This window comes from Protobothrops mucrosquamatus, unplaced genomic scaffold, assembly GCF_001527695.2.
Source record: "Protobothrops mucrosquamatus isolate PMUCROS unplaced genomic scaffold, P.Mucros_1.0 scaffold1360, whole genome shotgun sequence".
NCBI lineage: Eukaryota > Metazoa > Chordata > Lepidosauria > Squamata > Viperidae > Protobothrops > Protobothrops mucrosquamatus.
In genome coordinates, this window is record NW_015387552.1 from 25,997 (window position 1) to 45,539 (window position 19,543).

General features: G+C 49.8%; 1 protein-coding gene across 1 annotated transcript in view; it reads left to right on the plus strand.

The window, feature by feature from the left end:
* Window positions 1-19,543, plus strand: part of LOC107292491 (maestro heat-like repeat family member 5) — a 44,938-nt gene that overhangs the window by 22,105 nt on the left and 3,290 nt on the right. The window contains exons 15-29 of the mRNA XM_029285166.1: window positions 313-417; window positions 1,628-1,763; window positions 1,969-2,084; window positions 2,687-2,836; window positions 3,764-3,921; window positions 4,003-4,153; window positions 7,453-7,643; window positions 8,969-9,106; window positions 9,682-9,799; window positions 10,069-10,212; window positions 15,949-16,125; window positions 16,528-16,683; window positions 17,402-17,524; window positions 18,067-18,169; window positions 19,370-19,444. Coding sequence (XP_029140999.1) covers window positions 313-417; window positions 1,628-1,763; window positions 1,969-2,084; window positions 2,687-2,836; window positions 3,764-3,921; window positions 4,003-4,153; window positions 7,453-7,643; window positions 8,969-9,106; window positions 9,682-9,799; window positions 10,069-10,212; window positions 15,949-16,125; window positions 16,528-16,683; window positions 17,402-17,524; window positions 18,067-18,169; window positions 19,370-19,444 — 2,041 coding nt within the window. The remainder of the gene's footprint in view (window positions 1-312; window positions 418-1,627; window positions 1,764-1,968; window positions 2,085-2,686; window positions 2,837-3,763; window positions 3,922-4,002; window positions 4,154-7,452; window positions 7,644-8,968; window positions 9,107-9,681; window positions 9,800-10,068; window positions 10,213-15,948; window positions 16,126-16,527; window positions 16,684-17,401; window positions 17,525-18,066; window positions 18,170-19,369; window positions 19,445-19,543) is intronic.

The following is a 19,543-nucleotide window of genomic DNA, read 5'->3' on the forward strand; positions in this document are numbered from 1 at the left end:
CCAAGTGGACAGACCATTGCTACTCCCCCCCCCTTTTTTTTGTTATTTATTTATTAAATTTATTTGCCGCCCATCTCATTTCGAAGCAACTCTGGGCAGTTTACAGCATTAAAACCATTAAGATCATAAACGTTAAATATTTATAAAACAATAAAAATGGGAATGGTTTTATGTTTTTGGGGAAGTTTTTTTTCAATTTTGCCATCCCCCCCCAGAATGTGTTCCTCTGAGCCAGGGCCCGCCTTTCCTTGAGCTGGCCCTGCAGGCTTCACATTAGCAGCCTTGTTTTCCTGCCTGCCTTTCCTTTGACAGCTTATAGAACCATGGATGGTGTCAAAGTTAGATCATGTGCGCGAAAGAGCCGTGGAGACAGCAATGAAGCTCTTGAAGTTTGTAGCTGATCGCTTCCACCTTGACGTGAGTATCCGTAATCTGAGCCGCTCACCTTCCCCTCCTTGAGAGACTGGGGGTTTTCCTTCGTATGGTACAGAACACAGACACAAGGATTGTGTTTGCTTTTCCACAAAAACACTACAAACTTAAATAGGTGGGCATCTTCCAGACCCTCTCCCTTTAATGTTACCCCTTGACGGGACTTTCTGCCCCAGCTCCCACCATGAGATCCACAGGACCCCTGTTTCTTTAGCCTTCTAGACTAGGGAGACTAGGGTGCTTTCAGTTTTAGACAGGCATTTGTGGATTTTTGAGAGCCCCTTAGAATTATGATATCATAGGCGGCCATATAAAATAAATGCGATGGCCATTCGGGCACAGCCTCTGATAAGCAGGGGACGCTCCTTGAAAGAGCAGCAGGGCCCCCGTGTTGAGAGAGAAGGCAGATCAGCTGCCGTGCCAGTCTGGACCCGTTTCCCTCCCACCCACTGGGGCCTTGGGCAAGGTGAGTTTATACTTCCTGCCTATGTTAAATGAGGACTGGCACCTCTGTGAAGCAGACCGACTGTGTGCCGCACGGCCAAGCCAGGTATCTGGGGAAGAACTTCACGAGAGGAGCTGTGCGCAGGCTCAGTTCATTGCCCAGTTTCTTGGGGCCTGAAGGCATCCCATCAGCTGCCTTTGTGAGGAAACAAAATATGATCACAGGTGGCGATTTCCCATGTGCTGCAGCCAAGCAGGGATGGAGCTGGGTAGAGACCTGCCCAAAGATGTGCCCCAGCAGCATCTTTGGATCCACACGAAAAACCTGGTGCCTGCCTTGCTTCACGTGTGTGGACTGAGCTTTTTGCATTCTGTGCTGCGTGGAACACATCACACAACAATCTTCTTGTTGCTGGAACGTCTTGTTGCCCTTTCAGCACTGCCGCCCAGTTGTGCCCCTGCTGGAATGTTTGCCAGGTTGTGCCACCGAGAAGGGGAAGTGCCTGGCCCTTCCCCTCCAAGCCTGCCTGTGGGCGTGGCGTTTTAACCTTTCTCCTGCCCACCCAACAGCCCAGAAGTCTTGTTTGAAGACTTTTGGTATGGTCCACGGTGGGTGTGTGGGACGCAGCTTCAGAAGGTTCTGGGTTTGTTCTGACGAAGAGCAAGAATCGGCCTCGCACACAAGTTAGCTAAGAAACATCTGCAAACCCCTTCAGTAAATTAGTCCCACTTCTCCCTATTGTTTCCTTAGCTCTCTCGGGAATTTAGCAAGCTGGCCCACCTGACGGCCCTTTTGATTGGTCTGTGCAATGACCGGGTGCCGTGCATTAGTTCTTTTGCCGTGCAAGGAGTCAGCTGTCTCTATGAGATCTTACTGCACCGTAAAGGTGAGGTCTATAATATTAGCCATCGACCCACTGGCTTCTCCACTGCTGCTGCTGCTGCTGCTCAGAGGGTCCGTGGGGCAGATTCCACAGCTGATCTTTTGGGGTTCTGGGAGGAAACAGCCCGCTCAGGGAGCACCAAGGACCCCACAGGCCAGTCCTGAATGACATGCGTGATAACAATGAGAACTGCTCTCTTCTGTTCCAGGTCTGAGCACAAGCAAGCAGAAGAAGCGGAAGTGGACGATGAAGAGGAGCGTGAAATTCCAGGAAGAGGACAGCCCTGCTGGTCGAGCACCGGGCGGCAGTTGGCAGATAGCGATGGTACCCTGGTTCTTTCCAATGGGTGCAAAGTGCTCACTCCAAGCCCCAAATGGTGTACAACTAGTCCCTGACTTAACGACTGCACTTGGGACCAGAATTTCCACCCATTGCAGTCATAATTCCAGTCAGGCCCGATTTTATGTCAATTTGTACAGCAGTCATAAGTGAATCACCATGTTCATTAAGCAAAACCAACTTCCCCAATGGGCATTCTTTTGCTGGAAATAGGCAGAAATGGCCCCAAATTGCAACTGCGTGACTGCAGGATGCTGCAACCAGTTGTAAAAGCCATTCCATCTTGTCAGGGCTGGCTTTAGCCATCCCAAGTCTCACCTGGCCTGCAGGCTGTTCCCCATCCTCTCCCGCCTGGCCGCCTGAATCTCCCACAGAAGAAACTCTGAAGTAAGGAAGGAGGGAAAGGAAAGGAAAGGAAAGGAAAGGAAAGGAAAGGGAAGGGAGGAAGGAAGGAAGGAAGGAAGGAAGGAAGGAAGGAAGGAAGGAAGGAAGGAAGGGCTCAGCACTGCTTGGGAGCTCTCTGGCCCTGTCCTTTTGGGGAAAGGGAGGCGATGGACAACTGCCAAACTTTGTGCTCCTCTTTGCAGCATTGCGGTGACCAGCTCTTCTCCGTTCAGCTGACCAACCTCTTGCTCTCCGTTCTGGACTACTTGAGAGGGTCCGGTCCAGAAGTACTGGTGGCAGCAGAAGAGGTCCTCAGTGCAGTTCTGCAGAGCCATGCCATGAAGGTGGAAAGGGTGAGGGGTTTCCTCCAGAAAGAAGCTCACCTGGAAATGTCCCTTTTTTCCTGCCCTGTAAAGGGGCATCAGGGGTGGAGAGAGACTGGACTGACCCAATTCGCTCTCCGAGTTCCCATGGCTGAGGCCTCCTTATGCCGCTCCCTCGCCTCTCCCCTGCCCTGGCTCTCCAGGGCCACTGGTGGCACATTTCAAGGGGTCAGACGGGCAGAGCAGCCGTGGCAGCAAACAGCCTTTGGGTGCCAAACGAGGCACCTGCTAACCTGCAGCATAATCTCCTGGGTGACCCTGACAGAACAGCCCTTTTGCCGCTGGTGAAGAAGCAGGCAGGCGAATCGCCCACGCTCTGTGTCTGGAACCCGGGGCCTCTAGGCTGTGACCTAAGCAGCTGCATTCAGGGAGAGCCTGGAAGAAAATGGGACGCAAACACCAGTTTACCCTGGAAAGACGGGTGGCGGAAGGAAGAAACCTGGGAGGCTCCCTGGACCTTCTTGGGTGCCAGAGGGAGGGAGGGAAAGAGAAGCCCTGCCAACCTTTCAAGGGTTTGCCTACCAGCCCCTGTCTCAGTGAAGGGGAGGCTGGTGTTGTCTGCGGGTCGCTCCTTCCTCAGCTGGCCTGCCTGGAGAAGCTGAAGCAGCCTTGACTGGGTCTGGTTCTGGGTCCTGTTTATCATCTTCATGGCACTCGTTTTTATCCTCTGTGCGCATGTGGCAAATGCCCCGGCACCGTCCGAAGTAGGGCAGGACCCAAAGGTTGCAGGACTGACCCCGAAGGGTCCCGGCGAGGCTGTGTCCCCTGCAGCGTGAAAGGATGCCCATCCTCAACTAATCCTGCCATGGAAAGAGGGCAGGGATGGCTTAGGTAGCCTCCCCCAAGCCCGGGGAAGCCGAGTGTCGCGGCTCAGCCTTTCTTCTTCCATGGCTGCAGGTCAGCGATGTGGTTGCAGGCGTCTACACGTGCTTGCAGCCGGGCCGTGCTTCCTGCTGGACCCGGAAGGTGGTGCTGAGGGCTCTAACCTTGATGATCCCATGTCGCCTGGAGGAAGTCGTAGAGAGCTGCCTATCCTATTCCATACCCCTCAACAGGTAGGCCCCCGCAGGCTCCATCTCCCCCTCTGAGACCCCTCCCCATTTGCAACGTTCACGCTCATGTTGCTGATTTCCCAGACAGGCCAATGAGCTCTGGGCAGCCATGGCTTCCAGCCCCAAGGTGGCTGTACAAATCCTGCACCTCTTACTGAAGAATCTGCAGGTGAAGGACCCTCCTGGGGGCCGAGAAGACGGCAGCGGCAGCAGCAGCGCAACCACCTCGCTGGCGGTAGGTGACACCCCTCCTGGGCCGCCCATCCTCCTGGTCCCTCTCCTGAGCCACCTGGCCTGGCCTGGCCTGCTGGAGGCTTCTCTTCCTGATTAGAACAAAATGTATATATCTCTCAAAGGCATTCCTTGTCTCATGGGGGAAAGGCAACAATTATGCTTTCATTATATTTTTTAATTACTGTCTTACATTTTACCATTGCCCTCTGTTCTGAACCCTGCCTAGACTCCCATCTCAGTTGAGGCAGTAACTAAATCTCACCCTTAACATGCAATAAACTGGCCAGTGAATCAGCACACTGTATGTTGCAGATGTGCCCCTTGCATCTCACTTGGATAGGCATGTACAGGGGAGGCTCCAGGATCTGGGGGGGGGGGGGTTTCTCCTCCAGGCCTTTCCTCCAAACTCCATTAAAGGGCTCCCCTTACCCAGAGCCAGGATAAAGTTGGATGTCCTTGTGCCGATCTGCAGCCTGCCTGCCTGCCTGCCTTTTGCCTCTATCAAAGCTTCTCTGGGGCCCAGCCGTCTCCCTCGCTAGGAACTCAGCCAATCTTCAGCAGCTCTCAGAGAAGATGCAGATGGACGGGTTGCTTTTGCTACACAAAGTCCTGGTGACAACAATGATCACTCACACTTGTCCCCATTGGGACAACAGCCTTGCCTGCTCTGCAGGTCGTGGCTCTCAGCTGGCAATCCTTATGGAAAAGGATGGCGGGTGCAGCCAGGGATTCATTGCCCTCCGCTTCCTTGGCTCCTTTTTAATGCTTTTTTCTCAAGTTAGAGAAGGAGGAGAGAGATAATAGTAACTTATAATATAACCATGTATTATGTAACCTATATACTATGTAACCTGTACTATATATTATATAAGTATAACTTATAATAACCCAAAGAAAAAGCAGCAAAAAGGAGGAAGCTATGTATGCATATTAGAAATCCATTCAATATTCAAAATACTTAAAAGTTTCTAAATCTGCATTAAAAAAATAAGTAATAATACAGTATTGTTACAAAAGTCATAGCATTTATGCCAAAAGAGAACTTATTGTATCAATTTTTGATTATAGATAATATTGTTTTTTCAAAACTAAATAAATTATGCATCTCAGGAGTGCTATTATTTTTCACTTTTCTCAAAATTGCAGCACTTCAGGATTGATACAAACATTAACTCCTCAAAAATACTCAAACCCCAAAGCTTTGGAACATAAATTAGTATTAACTTTAAAGGATTTCCCCATAAATCTATTGTGCATGTTAAAATATGATAACTACAACACTTTTTTTTTAAAAAAATATGTATTTGTTATAGCCTGGGCAGCAAACCTACAATGTAGTAAAAACAAGCACTGAAAACAGTGAACCGTGAGTGATCGTAAGCGGCAGGTCTCCCCGGCCTAGGAGAGGAATCGGTGCCCAGGCTGCCTGGCCGGGGCTGCCACCTGCTCTGCCCAGGCTTCAGGGGAAGTCCCAGCTGACAGGAGCCCGAAAGGCCACCCCCGTTCAGCTTTGCCAGGGTGGAGACCAAGCCAGTTCTTCCCCATCCAAGGCCAGCGTCTTCCTAGCACTGGAAACCCCTCGCAGTCCAAGTCAATCTGCAGCACGTTCCTGCTGAAAACCCCTCTGAATCCTAACTCTGCGTGGGGAGACTTCGAGACCAGGGTCAACTAGACCAGGCTAAGGAAGCGACACCAGGCGGATCGGGACGACCTTTGCTGGGACAGCTCAGTGACGGGTTCCCTTCAGTTCAACTGTGTGCTTGGCTTCCCCCCACCCCTGCCCCCACCTACCCCCCGCTCTCACTTTATCGCTGGATGAATTGGGTGGGGCCTGTCGGAGACATTTCCTCAGGGTTCCTCAAGGTGCTAGGTCCTCTGATCTTGATATAGAGAATCCTCGACTTACAACCACTCATTTAATGACTGTTCAAAGTTACAACGGCACTGAAAAAAATGACATGACTTTTTCATACTTACGACCATTGCTGCATGCCCTAGTCAAGTGATCAAAATTTGGACACTTGGCAACTCGCATGTATTTATGACTGTTGCAATATCCCAGGGTCACGTGACCACCTCTTGCAACCTTCTGACAAGCAAAGCCATTGGGGAAGCCAGGTTCACTTTAACAACCATGTTATTAACTTAACAACTGCAGTAAAAATAACCTGGTTTTGAATGTTAATAAAACAAAGGAGAACATTGTTGATTTTAGAAAGAGATGGCATAGTCATACTCCACTTTGTATCCAGGCTGCAGCTGTGGAGGTGGTCAATAGTATGAAGTACCTGGGTGATGCAGATAACTAACAATCTGACTTGGTCTCTTCATACATTATCTTTAGTGAAGCGTGCAAACCAGCATTTGCATTTCCTGCATCTGATGAGGAGAGCACATCGTTCTCCTTCTGACCTGGCCACTTTTGACAGAGGCAGGATAGGGAGCGTCTTAACAAACTGCATCACTGCCTGGTTCAGTGGTAGCAGAGCCTCAGACAGAAGGTCCACACAGAGAGTGGTGAGGACAGCCGAGAAGATTATAGGAAACCCGATTCCGATGATTCAGGTTACTGCTTTTAAGCGCTATATGTACTTTGAGCTCCAAGCATTGTTAGAGACCCCGCACACCCACTTCATGGTCTGTTTCTGCTGCTGCTCTCTGGAAGGAGGTTTCGCAGTATTTACAGCAGAACTACTAGATTCTGTAACAGCTTTATTCCTTATTATGCCATCTGTCTTGTAAATTCACAGGGTTCTCTTTTTTTGCCATGTATATGTATACATTCGAACTAGACTGTGATATTTCTCTCTCTGTGTCATGTGTGTGTGTACCTGGGTATATGCATAATAGTATTTTGGGGGAGCTGAATGCAATGAAATTTCATTTTAATGTATGCTGATTAGTGTACATTTAAAGTAACCAAGATTCTATTCTATTCTATTCTATTCTATTCTATTCTATTCTATTCTATTCTATTCTATTCTATTCTACTCTATTCTATTCTACTCTACTCTACTCTACTCTATTCTATTCTACTCTAACCTATTGGGCAGCCACAAAAATCTTCTAAATAAATAACAACTGTGTCACTGGAAGGTCGTAAAATGGAGCAAAATGTACTCAATAACTCTCTTGCTTAGCCACAGAAAGGTTGGCCTCAATTGCGATCATGAAGGACCAGCTGTAACGGCCTTCCCCCTCCCTCTCCCTCAAGTGGGGAGGGGGAGCAAGGATAAAAAGGAGTCGCTGCCCGGGATCCTCCTTCTCTGAGGGTGGCGTCTCCCCGTTTCTCCCTGCCAGGCCATGAATGTCATCTACGAGACCTTCCACCTCCCCGGCTATCGGGCTGCCCTGGCCGAGATGCACCTTCAGCTCTTCATCCCTCTCCTGAAGCAGGTCCTCTACGTGAAGCAGCTGGACTTGCCAGAGGCCTTGAAAACCAGGCAGGAGCTCATCCTGAGGGAAAACCCCACAGCACTCACCTTCCAGAGGTACCAAAAGGAAGAGGGTCACACCTCTCAGCACCAGTGGCCCCTTCCCCCCCCCACCCCCCCCTGGGACAGAGCAGGATCTGCAAGGGCAGGTCGGGCTTTGACCTTCAGGACAGCATAGCATCTCCCTGCCCTCCCCCCCCCAGAAACTTCCCTGCTGGCCCTAGTCCAGGAATCCAAAAGGGGCCAGTATTGACCTCCAAGGGTCAGTGGGACTATCCAAAGGGTCAGTGAGTGGCTGGAGGTCAGTAGATGGTCCATAAATGATGGAAATCCCAAAGGTGCTTTTCAAAAGTCAACTCTACTTTCTTAATTTTTTCTTGAAAACATTTCACTGCTCATTCAAGAAGCTTCTTCAGTTCAAAGGAAATGAAACGTTTTCAAAGAAAAAACCTAGAAAGCCTAGTTACTTTTGAAAAACACCCTTGGCAGAATATAAAAAGCTACAACTATGGATGGACATTAATAATAACATCGCTACTAAAACCTCTAGCAATTAAAGCCAAACATTAGGGTCGTTAGCAACTTCTAGTCTAAAAAGGCAGTCAAGGGCAGCTGGGAAGGAAAGTCGGGGGGGGGGAGCTTTGGCTCACTGCCCTGGGGAAAGGCCGAGAAACGAGCCAGTCCTCACCCTGCCAGCCAGAATGTCTGTGCTTGCAGCCCTGCCAGGTAGGATAGGATGTCAGGTCCCCTTTTAAAAATATCTCACAGGTAGAGAGGCATGGACGGCCATTAATTCTGCACACACCAAACCTTCTCTGGCGCCTTGGCTCGTCTTCAGAACCAGGGGGATTTCAGCACCCAGAGCCTGCGCCGAGTCCGATGTCCGGTTCAGGATATTTGTTAAAAGGACCAGCAGGCAGGAGTCAAAAAGGGTCGATGGCAACATAAAATTAAAGAGAGGCGAAACGTCCTGGGCCCTCTTGGGGCTACAGGAAGGTCTTTCTGTCAAAGTCCAACCAGCCGGATTTGCAGAAGGGACCGTGGAAAGTCTGGGCCCATACGCTGTTGTTTTCACAAGCCCCTCCTCAGCAGCCCCCTCCTCAGTCTTTCCGGGCCACCCTGAGATCAACCCCAACGTCAAACAGGCGAGCGGAGCAAAGGGCTGAGGCTAGAGCAAAGGAACGGGGGGGGGGCTGCTTTTCGCCTGCTCCTGGGCAAGAGGCTAGCCTTGTAGGCCCACACGGATGGCGGCGGCTGAGTCTTAGGCCAGGGCTGGAACAGCTGCTCCTTCCGAGAGAGAAGGAGCCCTTCCACCTTGGGAAGGGCCAGGCCCCACGCGAGGGAGGAGGAGAGCGCCAGTGACGTCCGTTTTCCACCTGCAGCACTTCAGTGGAGATCGTGAAGAGCCTCTTCTCTGTGGCCGGGGACTGGGCAGTCTATGCCTGCATTGAGTTCCAGCAAGGCTGGGTGGTGCTCAGCAACCCCCAGCGCTTTTTGCAGGGCACACGTCTGCTGGCACGGTAAGAGGCCTGGCCATGAGTGCCCCCCTCCCCCCCCAGGACCCCCAAGTCCTGCGCTGCCCCCTCCAGGGGTCAGCAGCCGTCCTCCCTCTCTTCCCAGGCACGCTGTCCGGGTGAGCCTCTGGGGTCAGATCCCTCCTCCAGGGATTGGGGGGCGCCCCTTTCTCTGTGCAGCAGCCCCCCCTTCCCCCTGGGCTGGAGCGGGGCAAATGATCTGCTTCAGTCAGCCCAGACGTGAAAAGTGAGCTGAGTTGCGCCCTTTTCCCCTCCTTCCAAGCAACTCGGAAGCTGGTGGGGGGGCAGGCGGTGGAGCTGGTGGGGCTCTCCTTGGGCCCCTCCCAGTTCCCCTGCCACAACAGGACAAGCAGGGTCACCCTCTCCCCCCCCCAATCGAGGAGCACCAACCAAGGGAAACCCTCCTCCGGTGCCAGGTGGGGCCCTCGAGGGTGCCTTGCCCGTGAAAGGGGGATGGGGGGGGGGCGAGGAGGCAGGCAGTTCTCTTGGCTGCCCCCTAGTGGCCTCTGCCTCTCACACCACAGCCATCACCCCTCTGACTCTGAGGTCCCATCACGCAGGGCCATGACTGAGTGCAACAGTGCCCAGATCCCGGGAATCTTTGGGGAGGCTGCCCTCATTCTCAGCAGTGAGGAGGATGAGCTGAAGAAGATGACGGCCTTGGCGCTCGTGATTGAGGTGAGGACTCGCCTGGGGTGGGGGGGGAGGTTGTCTCTTGTCCTAAAGCCACCAAGCGAGGCGGAGCTTTGTGGATGATGCTGCCCTCTTGTTCCAGTTGACTGCATGCACATGCACATGCACACACGCGCGCGCGCACACACACACACACACAAACACACACACAACACACACATGTCCTCCCATATCCCGGAGCCTGTTCATGTTTAGCCTTTCTGTCCCCTGAACAATCATTTGCCACTAAAGAAGAGGTCCTTTTACTTCCTCAGTTTCTCAAGAGTTCCTCTGCCATCAAGATGATGAACAGATTCAGCCTCCGGGAGCATCTGGAGGAGGGCCTGGCTGCACCCAATCCCTCGGTGCAAGACCTCTGCCTGAAAGGGCTCAACAGTTTTGTTTTCCAGCAAGGGAAGGTAAGAGCTGTCCCAAGAAATTGCCCCTCTGCGATTCCTGACCTGCTGGGGTCAAACACCGGGCGCCACACAGGTCAGAGTCTGAGATGGATTGGCTCAGAAGGCAGGAGCGCTGAGGGTGACCCAGGCCAGGTATTAACTCTGCACACTTTTAACTCTAAAATCCTCAAGTTTTACTTTTCCTGCTAGGAAGAGCCTGCCTTCTAGAGCATCGTGGTTTCTTCTCATTCCCTTTCTCACTGCCTAGGTGACTCTCTCACTTGCACATAAGGGCAAAGCATTCACTTCCCTTCTGAAAGGGCATTAGAAGCTTTCTGATAATTACTTTCCAAGAAACATCTTTTAAAGGCACATCTTTCACTTACACTTATCTGCTTAATTTCCTGAATCTCCATGTGCTCAAGCACAGTCAGCTCAACAGTGCGAGGTAGATAAATCACCTAAACACTGAAAGCAACAGCACCCAAAGGTGTTTGGGTGTGACGGACCACGTGATCCTTCAACCCTCTTCCCAAAGGCATAGGTGGTTCACGGCACTTGGGAGGGTCCACCTCAGCTGGGCTGCAAGATGCGGCCTTCCAGAAGGATCGGCTCTAACCCAACCTCCTGGTAGACACGGGTGCAGTTCACGATCCAAAGGTACGGGTGCAGTTCACAAGAGGCCGGATTTGCCTGCTCAGAGACAAAATACATGGATTAAAAAAATAATTTCCTGTAATGAGGGCCAAGGAATGAAGGTCCAAACCTTGAGTTGTGCAAGGAGGGTGACCAAACATTTCATGTGAAGCCAAGCCACAATCTTTTGGGGGTCTATTTCTCAACTGAAACCATACAAGAGGCAAAGCCTGAGGCTACATCAACTGTGGCTCTTGACAAACTTTGCCCAGTAAAATTTTAATTTTCCAGTTGGCCCTCCATTCCCCCCAAGACCACTGCCATGGCATGAGTGGCAGGGAGTCCTCAGGCCAGAAGGCGAGTGGGCCAGGAAACACCAAAACAAACTTGTATCCATGTGTGCTAGCCGAAGAAATAGTGTCAGTTTGTAAATATGAGAAAAGAAGGTGGCTCTGAGATGCACCCCCCTTCTGAGTCCTTGGCCGAGAAGAAGCACCAGAAGCTTGGCACATAAGGCATTCCAGAAGCTTCTACCCAGACTCCAAGAGCGAATCAATCTCTTTGAATGGCATCTACAGTAGCTTGGGTGCCACAATGTCCTTCTGCATGTATTTGCTGAGCCAGAAGACGAGAAGAGCGCATCCATCAGAAACCATCCAGAAGGAAACTTTCCAAGAGGCACCACTGAGCCGCTGGCAGGCAGCAGATGCAACATCTGAGAGAAATATGAGCATGAAGCTCAGATGCAAATACTGAAAAAGAGAAAGGCTGTTGATCAGCCCTCTTAGCAACCCGATCGGCACATGGTTGCCTTTGGTGAGAGTAGCATCATCGCACTAGCGAGAGGAACAATGAATGATAGCTGGTGGGAGAAGATGCACCTCTGAAAGTGAAAAGACCGGGACCGCCTGGCCATCTGGGTGCCTGAGGAGGCCAAGAACCCTCCGCATCCATGAAGCGCCAACCGCATGGCAAACACCAAAAGCACACTTACAGCCAGTGACAACAGTTGTATCTCTAGCAACATAACAAGGCTGAGGTAGGGCAATAAGTGTGTTTGTTTGTCTATAAATAAATAACACCACTTGAGCCCAGCAAGAGCTACGCCCGCAGAGAGAGTCAACTTTATCAGGAACAGGCCATTCACAACTTTGAATAGGTTACAAACATTCTGCAGGCCCTGCGCTGGTGCCAGAAGGTTCCCGGGTGCAGCTCAAAATGCTAATTTTTATTGGTAAAGCAGTCTGTGGCTTGGCATCGAGGTACCTTCAGGACAGCCTGCTCCAGCCAGATGAGCTTCCTGGGAGAAACTGCTTTTGGTAGGTGGCAGAAATCCTGTAGAGACCGAGAGGTAGGCAGCTGACTGGCATGAAACAGAAAGAAACAGAAAGCCCTCCAAAGGGAAACCTGGGGTGGAATTAGTGGTGGACTAGACCAGAATTCCCCACCCCTTCCCACTTTGCGGACGGGGGGGGGGAGGAGAGGGATGGTTTTGCATGAGTGGCGGGCAAGCCCGAGGGTGCGTGTGCTCACCTGCCTCTTCGGCAGCCAGTTCTGAAAGGCTCAAGGCCTGGTATTGTGCCATGGCCAGGGGACCCTGGATTAGTCTTTTCCGAAGGGGGACAATATTCCAGGCAAGACTGCCAGTCAGAGGGCAGATGTTGATCAAAGAAATCTCTCTGGATCAAAGAAAGATTTTGAGATAAGCCCGTTTGTACTCTGGAGGGCTGCTCCTCAGAAGTGAATGTACAAGCAAAGGTTTTTGCCACTGGCTCCTGAGTGGAGCAGCTGGGAGTGAGAGGTTTCCATCTTCAATTGCAACTGCAGTGTAGCCCATGAGAATATTAAATCTAGCCATTCCCATTTCTTAGTCACTTTTGGAGTTAAATAATCCTACAGATAAAGAGTTGCAGCAAGATAAAGACCCCTTTTGATAGATGTATCTGCTTTTCTGGATTACACACATAAAAACAAGATCTAAGATCTAAAAATTCAGGAATATTTAACCAAAACCTAACTAACATATGATTTAAGAACATTTTAAATGGACAAAGAAGGCAATAACTTTTTTTAATCTTTACTATTTTTATTTTTGGCAAAAGTTATTTTGTATAAACTTAACCTATACAAACAGATCAGACCTTGGGAATGTGTTCTGTTTACAACTAAAGCATGCAAATAATTGGCGGATTTTACAAAAAAAAGATGAAACTCTGATACTTTGGTACTATGGAGAAGTGAAATGCAATGTAGCTATGGAATTCAACATGCAATTTTGAAATTGTGGAATGTGTCATCAGAGATGAAAATGTTAAAGAGGTAGAAAGATCAAAAAGGGAAAAAAGGGAGAAGTTTGTTTTCTTATTTCCCCCTGGGTGAATTACTTCTGTCTTTGGAGTATAATATTAAAATGGCAAAAACAAGAAAAACCTCAAGAATGGAAAGAAGGTGGAGTTCATTAGAGCTACCTGCAGAAAAGGGAATAACACCAAATTTAGTTCAGAAAATATGTAGTAAGTTAATATGTTTCAATGAATTTAGAACAATGAATTGTTCTAAATCTCAAGCAATTCAGATTGAGATATTACAGAGAGGATTATTAAAAATTTAGCAAATTTTGGGAAGAGTGAGAAAAGGAGGATACTAACGCAGAGGTTGATTAGGTTTATAGAATAAATTTCAAATTTTTCAAAACAAGAAATGTCCAAAGGGATGTTTCAGTGCATTTCCTCCAAATGAAAACAAGTGATCAAGTTTTGCAGCAACATTTTAAGGGGAGACTGAAAATGGATAATACAGATATAATTGTTTTAAAGGAAATTTCTATTAGGCTTTTACACAAGAGAAAAAAAAATACTTTTTACTGAAAAAAATAAAACAGAAAAAAAGATTTCCTTCAGATGGAACAAACTGGGAAGGTAAGATTTTTACTTTGAAACAGCAGAGAATTTAACTGACTTCAGAAGATGAGTTTTTAGAAAAAATTAAAAATGATTTGGAAGAGACTCAAATGGAAATGTCAGGAGAGGCACAAAAATCACAAAAGATTTAACAGGCAGCTAAAAAGAAAGATAGAGAGTGTGGTATCACAGGAAGTGACTTTTCTAAGTTTTTGGCTTGATCACGGAAGACATTTGGAGCAAATGCTCCTCAAAAGAGAAAAATAATTTGTCTGAAATGATATAGGGCAGGGGTCCCCAATCCCCGGTCAGTGGACCAGTACCCAGCTGTGGCCTGCCAGCAACCGGTCTGCACAAGCAAGCAAAGGCCCATCCACAGGATGCAGGCAGCACGCAAAACCAAAAACCCTCCGGTACGCAGAAAAACACCTCTCCATGGAACCGGTCCCTGGTGCCCAAAAAGGTTGGGGACCTCTGGTATAGAGTCTCCTGCCTGAGCAGGGGGTTGAACTAGAAGACCTCCAAGGTCCCTTCCAGCTCTATTATCATTATTATTATTATTATTATTATTATTATTATTATTATTATTATCAATATCATTATTATTATTATTAAACCAAAAGGTTATTTGCTTACAAGAGACTCATATAAGAAGAATGTAAATATTTGATTTATAAAACTTTGTATGAAGAATTTATCTCATCAATTAAAAAAAAGAGAAATAAATTGAGCTGTTTGTACATTAATCCCCAGCTAAAACCAGGACTCCTACGGGTCCAGGGAGTCCAAAAGGAGAAGGGCGGGATATAAATTAAATAAATAAATAAATAAATAAATAAAAATGCAGAAAATTTTAAAGATTCACCCACAATTGAAACCAGGGGGACTTTTTTTCCTGACAACTGCAGCAAAATTATTACATGCACAAAAGTGCAAAGACTTGACCTTACTTACAATTAGGTGAAGATGATGGAACTTGCTGAGATGGCCAAATTGATGTGATTCTGTAATGTAATTAGAGAAAAGATAATTTCTATGTTTATTGCTAATTGGAAACTTTGTTTGGCTTTTCCGTGAAACAGAAAAAAAGGAGCATGACATTGTTTTTACGATTAGAAATAAACAGATAATACAAAAAAGAGTGTTTGTTTTTTGTAACCCTAAAGTAAGAGGGAAATTTGTACTCGTAATACCTGCTGAAAAAGAAGTTGAACACGACTTCTGTTGTTGTTTTTTAGCACTTTTGACTTTTTTCTTTCTTCTCCTTTTCTTTTTTGTATTAGGTTAGTTGGTTTTTATTTTCTTTTTAATTATTAATAAAATTTCTATTAAAAAAAACCCGAGGTGTAAAAAAGCTGAGAAAGTTTATTCTTCACTCAAAAAGGAGGATACTTTCTCCACGCACCCCACCCTGGAGCCTCAGCAGTCCGGAGAGGGACTTAAATGCAGGCCCCAGCCAAGGAGGTTCGGGGCTTGTTCTCCTGCCAGCGGCTCTCCGAGGCCTCCCTGCTCCTTTGGGGCTTCACTGCCCTGGAAAGCCTCTGCCACCTTCCCCTCTGAGAGCAGCAGCAGAAAGGCGGGGGGGGGGGGGCTGGGGCAGTGGGAGGGGGAAGCAGCGGCCCCTAATGCAGGGGAGGGAGGGATCTGAGCTACATATCCCTGCTTCTGCACAGGGGGTCAAGGGGCCTACAGAGCGGTCCCTCTGTGGTAGTTTGGGCCGAGAGGATCACCAGCTGAGGGTCTCCTGGAGAGCCAGGGTGGGCTGGAACCTGTGTCTCCTCCCCTCTTTTGTCCAACAAGGCAACTCACCCCTGCCAGACTGCTCCCTCCCCCTGAAAGCGGCCACCACCGGTCCTCTCAGAGTCTTTACGGTCCTGCTCACCTCACAGGACTGGGCCACCCACCACGCCAGTCACGAACTCCGGGGACAGACAGCCCCCCCCCCCGATGCCTGATGGGGATGAGGCGGGAGTCTTGCGCAGCCTTGCCAGGCCCGGCAATTGCACTGGCCACCTAGATGCAGATTAAGCCAGATTTGCAAGCCACAGGACTGGCAGACCCCCATCTGCAGAGCTCTCTCTTCTCAAAGAGGAATGCAGGAAGAGGCAGGGAAGACCCCCTCCTGGTCCCCCTCCCCCCAGGCAGGCGTTGTCCTCCGCCATTTGAGACCGCGGCAAATTTCCCTCTCAAATCTGTGTTTGCCTCCCTCTTGTCTGCTCAGGTGAAGTCCCTGCGAGACCAGCTTCCAACAATGATCAACTCTATTTTCAGTGGACGTGAGGAAGATGTTCTGGATGGGCTGAGTGACCTAATGACCACACTCTATGAAATGGATGGCCAGGGAGTTGGGCTCATCTCTGTTGACCTTGCTCTGAACGTCCGCTCATTTTTTGAGGATGTAAGTTTTGAAGAAATGGGGTTGGGGCTTCCATAAAAACATAAGAACACCTGCTGAATCAGCCCAAGGGGGTCAAGCCCTTGGAGGCTGGTAAATTCAGGAGGGAAAAAAACCACTTATATTTCTGGAATGTTCACCTTGAAAGTGAGGAGGATGTTTGAAGCCAGTAAGGGCAATTTTCTAAATTTATATTTTGAATTGAGGAATGTTTTTTTGGGGGGGGGGTGGTGGTTCCTGAAAGAACTTGAACAATCCCAAGTTAATCCACTAAAATCTCTCTCCTCTTTTGCTGTCAGGTGAAATTCTTTGGGTTTCCTAAGAGCATCAAAGCTGGGCTGCCATGACAGAAAAACTGTCAAGACCCACTTCACACAAGCTTCTTGCTTTATGTGTCTCCATCAGGAAAGAGCGGACGTCCGGGCAACCGCCATCTCCTTGTTTGGGCAGCTGGTGATGAGATCCAAGGAAACGGAGAGAGCCCTACTGAAGAAAGAAGTGGTCTACAGCCTCCTCCCTCTGCTGCTCCATTTGAAAGACCGGGAGACCACGGTGGCCATGGCAAGTTCAGATGCCTGCAGAGGTGGCCGTCCTTTCGCACCCTCCTTGGAAGGGTGAAAGTTCAGGGGTAGAATATCTGTTTCTCCAGCTGAAGCTCCAGAGCTCCAGTCCTAGTCGGTATCTCCAGCTTGGCCTAGGAAGGATCCCTTCTGAAACACTGACTATCATCAGTGTAAGCAGAAAGGACCCTGACACAAACCATCCTAGAGTCTTGCCTATGTGGCCTTGAATCCAGGAACAAATCAAGCCTCCAGTGAGGGCGCCCTTCTGAGGGGGTGAAGATTGAACTGGGTTCAGTAGCGCCAACATGAATGTAGAACTGGAGGATTTGAAGGGGGCACAGCAAAGTTCAACAAACATGGTCTGCAGGTGGAGTTTATTGTCACAAGCCAACACCCTGGCTTCAGTTACACAATAACTGAAGAGGGAAGTCCGGCTACCTTGGAAGAGCAGACAGTGAGCAAACAGGAGAGTTTGGATGCAGGCCATTCCTCTTTCTGCCTCACAAACATGTCCCGCCACTAAGAGGAGCAAGGGTTCTAACAAGCATTCAAGGTTTAGAAAAGGATGGCCACTTCTGTTGTTTGTGGGGTGGGATGTCGGTGACTTTGGCAGCTAGATCGGTGCCCAGCAGGATCCATCTTAGGCTGAGATGGCTTTGGGGGTCTTCTGCAGGGGGCAACTCACCCACCTGCCCCCCCTTTCTTCCTGGTTGCAGAGCTGCAAGTTGACTCTCTTGCACTGCGGAGTCTTCCTTGGGTGGGCCCACCTGAAGCTGATGTTCCGCAGTCTAGCCTGGGATGATATCCGGAGCTGCTTGGTGAATGTGTGGAAATATTTGGTCAGTGAAGGGTTGCTTGGCAGTGGCTGTTTTTCAAATGGAGGTCATTGACAAAGTTAGTGTAGGCAGTCCTGGCTTTAAAAGCAGTGGCTTAATGACTGTTTGAAGTTACAACCGCCTTGGGACCATCCAACTGCCCTGAAACAAACAACCGTCTCCCCCCCCCCGGTCACGAGACCACATTTGTGGTGCTTGGCTAGTGGCTTGCATTTACCAATGGTTGCAGCATCCCGCAGTCCTATAATCACAATTTGGCTCTTTCCCATTGTCCTCTCTCTACCGTTCTGGCCACGTCACGCAGGGGAATCCACTGGAGAAAGCAATTATGCTTGGGAGAGTTAGTGGTAACAAGGAAACCAGGCCGCCAAAGGAGACGGTGTGGCTGGTGGACACCGCCAAAGCTCGTCCCAGCCAGGCCACAGAGAGGAATGGCGACTCAGGGAAGCCGTGCCAGATCGAAAGAGGGGGAGAGGCCCAGAGAATCGCTGAGTGGGTGACCTCGTCCTCTTCACCGTGAATTCCTATGCCTTTTTTCTCTGCAGATGCGGAACAACCATGATAATATCCACATTTTCATATCCCAGGCCTTGGGATTCCTCCATCACGCCCAGACCGAAATCAGGAACGGTGCCGCGCGGTTCATGGGTAAATCTCAGGAAATGCTTCTCCCTCCCTCAAATTGCAGCCCCTTCCCCAGTCCTTTTCCCCTGAGCTTCTGCGGGGAGGGGGAGGGCACAGTGTGGACTGAGGGACTGCTGGACAGGCAGGGATGAGGCCGGGAGGGGATGGGTCCAGGGAGCAGAAAGAGCTGTATTGGGACCACGTCCCCCGAGGGTGGCAGAGCAGCTTCTAAACGGTGCCTGGAGGGAAAGCCAAGAGGTGGCTGGGGAGGGCACGTGCCACAGAGGAAGAGCGTAGCACAGGTGTTGCAGCAAACAGAGCTGCAGATTGGAAGTGGGTCATTGGGCAGTCGTGTTGGCATCGGCCTTTCCGTAGATTGTCGCAGCCCCCAGAATGACCAGGCTGAAAAGGAGAGGTCGTCTCCAAGCTCCTTTCAGAAGGGAGAGAATCGCTCCCAATTTGCTCAACAAAGAAACTGAGGCGAGATGGGGAATCACAAAGCTTTATGGATTCACAAGGTTTGGTGCAGGACCAGGCACCCCTTGCAATTTCCTTTCCCTTCTGCTTTAGTAACACAGCAAGCCGGCAAAGCAATTCTTACTGTCAGTTTCCGTCCTCGTGGCTTTGCCAGAATGACTCCCAAGGGGCCTGGTCAGCTTTCCAGACTCCCCTCCTCTCCGCTGAATGGTGCCACTGGTCAGAGACACTCGGCCGGGAGATTCCTCTGCTAGTTTGTCCCCCCTCAAAGGCTAAGAGGAGGACAAGCCCTTTGCCCCCTCGCTCCCCAGAAGCCACAGAGGGCCGCCTGGGAACCGGGCCAATGGCCCTGGGTGACTGGGGTTCTCTGCCTCCGGCCAGGCAAAACGAAGCGTCTCTGCCAGGCACATGCCGATGCCAGGACAGCTCGTCTCTTCTGGGCTCAGAGAGAAAATGAGGGGCACCGGGTGGGGGGGGGGAGGAGGAAATTGGTGTTGGCAAGACGTGAGTTTGCTGTATTGAAGCCTGAGCGAGGAGCGGACTTCCACTTCTATCTTCTCTTCCTGTAAGCAGGCTGCCAGGGTGCTGCTGTGTAGAATGCAGGTTTAATACAGCCGCTTCCCCAAGTGGGCCAACACCCTCCTTTTTAATTAGGAACCCTTGTTGCCTGGCATGTTTCTGCAGACCTATGGGCAAAGGGTCACTTAGGGGTTCACAAAACAAACTATCCAATTGTTTTTGGTGTAGGCTACACGCTCAACTATTACAGCTCAGAACTGTCTAAAAACCTGGAACAGGAGGACCTTTCCCACCTGAGCAAAGGTAGGAGGGGAGAGGCGGTGGGGAGGGATGGCCACCTGCCCGAGCTCCCCCTTTGCCCAGGTTCCATGCTGCTGCTTCCCCCACCCCCACCCCCGCCAT